Source organism: Colobus angolensis, unplaced genomic scaffold, assembly GCF_000951035.1.
Source record: "Colobus angolensis palliatus isolate OR3802 unplaced genomic scaffold, Cang.pa_1.0 Scaffold1, whole genome shotgun sequence".
NCBI classification, from domain to species: domain Eukaryota; kingdom Metazoa; phylum Chordata; class Mammalia; order Primates; family Cercopithecidae; genus Colobus; species Colobus angolensis.
The window spans coordinates 10,596,452-10,602,937 of NW_012110918.1; the positions used below are offsets into that span (position 1 = coordinate 10,596,452).

Genomic DNA, 6,486 nt, shown 5'->3' on the forward strand with positions numbered 1-6,486 from the left:
TGGTCTCGATCTCCTGACCTTGTGATCCGCCCGCCTCGGCCTCCCAAAGTGCTGGGATTACAGGCGTGAGCCACCGCGCCTGGCCTTTTTTTTTTTTAAGACAGCGTCTTACCCCGTCACCCAGGCTGGAGTGCAGTGGCACGATTATGGTTCATTGCAGCCTCAACCTCCGCAGACTCAGGTGGTCCTCACCTCAGCTTCCAAGCAGCTGGGACCACAAGCATGTGCCCCCACACCTGGCTAATTTTTTGAATTTTTTGTAGAGACGGGGTTTCACCATCTTGCCCAGGCTGCTCTCAAACTCCTGGGCTCAAGCGATTTGCCCGCCTCAGCCTCCGAAAGTGCCAGGATTATAGGTGTGAGCGACCCCGCTGGGCTGAAGAATCTTCCTTTCCACTCTCTAACAGTCCCTTCATTCCAGCACCCCCAGCCCAGCCCTCGTCTACCTTCAGGCACATGTTATCAGAGAGCCTGGGGAAGAGGTGTTGTTCCACGTGGCAGCTGATGATCGAGTGGCCGAACGCCCAGTCCAGCACAGGCGCCTGGGCCAAGTTAAGCACCCCCAGGCTCATCACGTGTATTGGCGGGGCTTGTTGTCCCAGGAGAACATGGGCAGCCAATGTGCTGTGACAGACACGTGGGTCACGCCGGGTAGCCTGGACCTCCCCACCCCACTGCAGGTGTCCTGGGATCTCATGCTACCCAGGGGATTCTCATGTCCTCCACCTCCCATGTTGGGGGACCTGGTAGAGGGGTTCCTGGCCCAGCTGCAGTGACGACCCTCTCTGTTTTCTGCACTGAGTCTCATCCATCTCTGGGCCTCCCTCCCCATCTGAACAGTGAGGGGCTTAGCCTGGGCACCTCTCAGGTCCCGTGGTTCCCTAATGCTCTCAACTGCCTACCACTCAGTCTCATCACACAATGCCCATGCCTCGTCCTGAAGAGACCCTTCCTGCTCTGTTCACCAGTCAAGATCCTACTCATCATTCAAGATCAAGTTTAACAGTGTCGAGTGCTTCCTCTGCCAGGTGCTGTCCTAGGTCAGGAACTTGGAGGTGACCAGGAGCTTCAGTGGGTGCAGGACAGGACACAATTATGGAATTAAGTAATTAAGTAGTTAACAGCAGTTGTGGTAAGTGCTAGACAAGGAAGTACAGGAAGCTCTACTCTGGGGCCTTCCCTGAGCAGGAAACAGGGAGATGTCCCTGTGGAAATGACGCTGGAGCTGAATGCTCAGCCTTGGCCTCCCATGAGGAACTCCGTGTCCAGTTCCTCCATCTGCCTCAGGGCAGGCACTGGGGCCTTTATCTCCTACCGCTTGGCGTCTGCGCATGGAGGGAGGCATGCCGACTATGTTGAAGAAGAGCTCACTTCTTTTTTATTTTTATTTTTATTTTTATTAGCCAGAGTCTCATTGCGTCCCCCGGGCTGGAGTACAGTGACACAATCTCAGCTCACTGCAACCTCCGCCCCCCAGGTTCAAGTGATTCTCCCGCCTCAGCCTCCCAAGTAGCTGGGATTACTGGGGCCTGCCACTATGCCCAGCTAATTTTTGTGTTTTTAATAGACAGGATTTTGCGATGTTGGCCAGGCTGGTCTCCAACTCCTGACCTCAGGTGATCCACCCACCTCGGCCTCCCAAAGTGCTGGGATTACAGGAGTGTCACCATGTTGCCCAGGGTGGTCTCAAACTCCTAAGCTCAGGCAATCCACCTGCCTCGGCCTCCCAAAGTGCTAGGATTACAGGCGTGAGCCACCATGCCTGGACCCTGCATTTTTATACCTAGAATCTCATTTTCTTTGGTACCATACTTGAGGAGCAGGTACAGGACCCGAGACTCAGACAGGTTAAATTATCTGCCCATGGTCCCCAGCTAGTAAGTGGCAGAGCCAGACTTAGCTCTGGGTCCAAGGCTCTTTCTACCCTACCATGCTGTCTCAGCAAGAATCTATCAGGCCTTCCTCTATAAGCAGCCTCCATGAAGCCAGGCAGGGAAAGAGAGCAGGAGAACCAGGTCCATGCAGGGCACTGCCGACTGGGCTCTGATGGCACTCACCGACAGCCACCAGTGGAATGGCGATGGGGAGGAGGAAAGGAGCAAAGAACATGTAGACATAGCGGTTAAGATAAGGCAGCCTCCACGTGTTGGAGTCCCCCGGGCCCACCACGTTGGTGTAGGCATGGTGCATCTTGATGTGACCATGCGTGGCATGCTCTGCAGTGAAGGTTGTGCATACCTAGAGGAGGGAACCAGAAATGACACTGGGGTCCGTGTCTGGCACAGTTGAACAATGCAGGACCTTTGAGAGCCACCTTCTTGCTCCTTAGTTTGGCCAACTCTGTCCTGATAGCATGTCCCCTGGAAACTTTCCCTGGAGTTTCTCAGTCGTGCATGATTCACATTTGGGACTCAGGCACTTTTTGTGTCAGGGACTGTCCTGTGCACTGTAGGACATTTAGCAATATCCCTGGTCTCTACACACTTGATGCCAGTAGCATGCGCACACACACACAAACACACCACTCTTTTTTTTTTTTTTTTAGACAGACTTTTACTCTATCGCCCAGGCTGGAGTATATGAAGTATAGTGATGAAATCTTGGCTCACAGAAGCCTTGAACTCCTAGGCTGAAGCAATCCTCCTGCCTTAGCCTCCAGCCTCCCAAGTAGCTTGGACTACAGGTGCACACCACCACATCCAGCTAATTTTTGTTTTGTTTTGTTGTTTTGTTTTTTAGAGACAGGCTCTCACTGTGTTTCCCAGGCTGGTCTCAAACTCCTGGGCTCAAGTGATCCTCCTGCCTTGGCCTCCCAAGGTGATGGAAGCCACTGAGCCTGGCCCACACCCCCATCTTGATAGCCAAAAATATCTCCAGACACTGTCCGATATCCCTGCCCTGCTCTTCCCACCCTGAGCTCTCAGAGCTTTCACTCCACCCTGGTCGATGCCCTCATCACATTCTGCCTGCCCCAGTCACCTACCAGCTGGCATGGCATTGCACAGTGGCTTAACCTCCCGGATCAGTGTTTCCTCATCTACAAAGTGACAATAGCTTCACCCTCGTAGGGAGGTGTGACTCTGAAATGAGGTAATTTACATAAAGGATGCGGGAAGCAGCCAGTAAGCGTTAGCTAGTGCGATCAGGATTTATTATTATTTTGAGACGGAGTCTTGCTCTGTCGCCAGGCTGGAGTACAGAGGCACAATCTCAGCTCACCACAACCTCTGCCTCCCGGGTTCAAACAATTCCCCTGCCTCAGCCTCCTGAGTAGCTGGGACTACAGGTGAGCGCCACCACACCTGGCTAATTTTTTTTTGTATTTTAGTAGAGATGGGGTTTCACCATGTTGGCCAGGATGGTCTCGATCTCATGACCTTGTGATCCGCCCTCCTCGGCCTCCCAAAGTGCTGGGATTACAGGCATGAGCCACCGCGCCCGACCAGGATTTTTTGTTATTTTGATGTCATTTGTATGTGTCTCTTTTGCACTTCACTGTGAGTCCCTGGGCAACTGGAACGGGGTCTTATTCACAGTATGTCCCCAGCATCTATTGGAGCATGATGTAGGTGGAACTGGGACACCACACACAAACACACACACACAAACACACACACACACACACACACAGAGTACCAATGTCCATTTCCTTGGTTTTGATATTGAACGACACTTAGATAAATGTGACTATTGGGCCAAACTGGATGAAGGCTACTGCAGACCTCTCTGTCCTATTTTTGCAAGGCCTGTGAATCTATAATTATTTTAAAAATAAAAAGCGTTTTACAAAAGTATATTTTTGTACTGCAAATCTGAGTTTTCCCTCCAAATAAATATTAAAGATTAAAAAAATAAGAAGTCGTAGTTGAACTTAGCAACTGTAAAGGTAAACTGAGGCTGGAGCCGAACCGGGAACGAAGACACAAGGCAAATGGCAGTGAGAATAGCCTTTTATTAGGGCTTGCGGGCGAGGTTCCTAGGTCCAAAGGCGTGGGCTGAGGAAGTCGCACTGAGGGAGGAGGGGTAGGGGCTTTTTATAGCCCGAGAGGTAGGGAAGCTGGTTGTGCAAACAGGGCCTGGGGGGTCTTAAAACTACTAGGGCAGGAGTTGAGTAAGGGTCATGAGGAAGGGGTCTTTGGAAACCGTCAACCGAAACTGCTGTTTACGAACTTGTGGAATGCAGGTGAGCTGCAGGTCATAGGGGAGTGTGGTTGCCCAGCCAGAACTCTGACGCGTGTAAGTCTGCGGGTGTGTACAAGGGTGAAGGGAGTCTTTAGCAAAAGGCCTGCTACGCCGGGTAACGCCGCCATGTTGGGTCTAGATTCCTGCCTAACAGCAACAACCCTCGAGGTTTGCGTGGGAACCGGCCGAGAGAAGGTTGGAGAGACAGCTCAGAGGGTAATGACCACACTGAACTTCTGTGAGAAGAGAACGTTCCAGGATCACGACTTAGGTGGGGGGAGGGCGGTTCCTGACCCTGTTTCCACCCCCACAAGAGCCCTAAAGGAAGCCGATGGCCTTCCCCTATGAGGCGCCCCTCCCCCAGGGCAGAGCTCCGGTCCAGCAGCTGTGGTTCCACCCCTGCAGCACGAAGCCGACTTCACAAAAAGGATTTGAAGAGGAGACACTGGAGCTTAGGAACTGGCAAGGCCTGTTCCCTCCCACTCAGGGGAGCATCTTGGATTGTGAGTGACATGCAGGAGAGTCCCTAAAGCCGCCTGATTTCAGGAGTTAATCTTTCCCAAGCTTCGGGGCTTAAATTACGGGGCCTGCCCAGCCCACACTGCCCCCCACCTTCCCGTGGCCATCTGAGCACGGCACAGTGCCCCTCATTGGCAGTCCCTGAGAACACGCCTGGCAGTCCCCATGGTGATCCAGGACAGGGCTGGGCAGGCACTCTCGCTGGGGAAGGCCAGGGTTATCGGTGGCAGGAGAGAAGGTCAGCATTAGGCTACCTGGAGGGATAGAACTTTCCTATGTGGAACACAAATGCGTCTTCGGAGGTTGGATACTTTAGGAGAGAAACAACAGCCTGGAGTGGAAGCCTCCCCCTCCAACCCATCTGCCCCTCCCCCAGATCCGATGGCCTAGCTTGGAGCTGATAAACCCTGAGACAATCCCAGCAAAAGCTGGGCGCCCAGGAGAGCCAGTGATACTCAGTTAATGCCTGAGGCTGCAGCATTTGCCAAACACCAAAAGGAGCCCAGGGCCTATGGCTGCATTATTCTGCAATGATGAGGTCTCCTGAGCGTCAAGGTTTGGGAAAAGCACAGATACTCCACAAGGAAGGATCCTAACAGAGAAGGCACCAAGACGTGGGAGGAGAGTCAGAGATCCAGGAAGGTTCCCGGGACATCCTCTGAGGTCCTAGGCAGCAAGAACGTGTCCTCTGCGCCCTGCAGAGGCCCAGAGGACACAGCACCTAACCCCCCAGCATATACACAGCCCCATTGAGATTTGCAATCTTGCAGTTAAACAAATAAACAAACATGACAGGCCGGGCACGGTGGCTCACGCCTGTATTCCCAGCACTTGGGGAAGCTGAGGCAGGTGGCTCACCTGAGGTCAGGAGTTCAAGACCAGCCTGGTCAACATAGTGAAATCCTGTCTCTACAAAAATACAAAAAAAAAAAAATTAGCCGTACATGATGGCAGGTGCCTATAATCCCAGTTACTAGGGAGGCTGAGGTGGGAGAATCACTTGAACCCTGGAGGTGGAGGTTGCAGTGAGCCGAGACTGCGTCATTGCACTCCAGCCTAGGCAACAGAGCGAGACTCAGTCTCAAAAAAAAAAAAAAAAAAAATGACAAAGCAAACAACAACTGCTAACCCTTTCCTTGCAGCTGACCACGTCAACTCCAGAGAAAGAAAGTGAAGATCACACTGGTGGAGCGTGTCAGGACCAGGCCCTCTGTTAAGGTCTGCACTGTTTCGTTTAATTCACATGCTGGCCTCATGAGGGAGGTCATGTTATTTCTCTTGCTTATCAGGTGAGGAAACTGACACTTAGATGTTGAATTAAGTAACTTGCTCAAGGTCTAGGCAGCCAGTGGGGCTGGGATTCCAACCATGGCTTCAAAGGCTGGTCTTGAACTCCTGACCTCAGGTGATCCTCCCGCCTCGGCCTCCCAAAGTGCTGGGAGTACAGGCGTGAGCCCCAGACACTGCCACCTTGTGTGGCAGACAAGACCAGCACCCTCCTCCGGCAGTGCACTTGCCTCACCAATGCCAGCCAGACTGGGGAGATAGGTACGCCCCTTCCCCCACACTGGGAACTGGACCCTCCCCGGAGGGTAGCTGGCGGGCACCTGTGGGCTAAAAAAATCAAGACACATCCCACTCTCCCACGTAGGTTAGTCAGAGGCTTGAGTGAAACTACTCGGGCCCTGTTCCTCAGCCCACTGCAGTCCACCAGACAGGGGTCATGACATGAGGCAGGAGCCAAGCCTTCCCTCCCCAGCTTCGAGGGGGCTGGCAGGCCTGAAT

General features: G+C 52.9%; 1 protein-coding gene across 1 annotated transcript in view; it reads right to left on the reverse strand.

Moving 5' to 3' along the window:
* The window catches only part of FADS6 (fatty acid desaturase 6), a 10,696-nt gene extending 8,384 nt beyond the window's left edge, over positions 1-2,312 (reverse strand). The window contains 3 exon segments of the mRNA XM_011940954.1: positions 447-583; positions 586-624; positions 2,058-2,312. Of these exon segments, the coding sequence (XP_011796344.1) occupies positions 447-583; positions 586-624; positions 2,058-2,190 (309 nt within the window). The 5' untranslated portion in view covers positions 2,191-2,312.
* Positions 2,313-6,486: the final 4,174 nt, after the last annotated feature.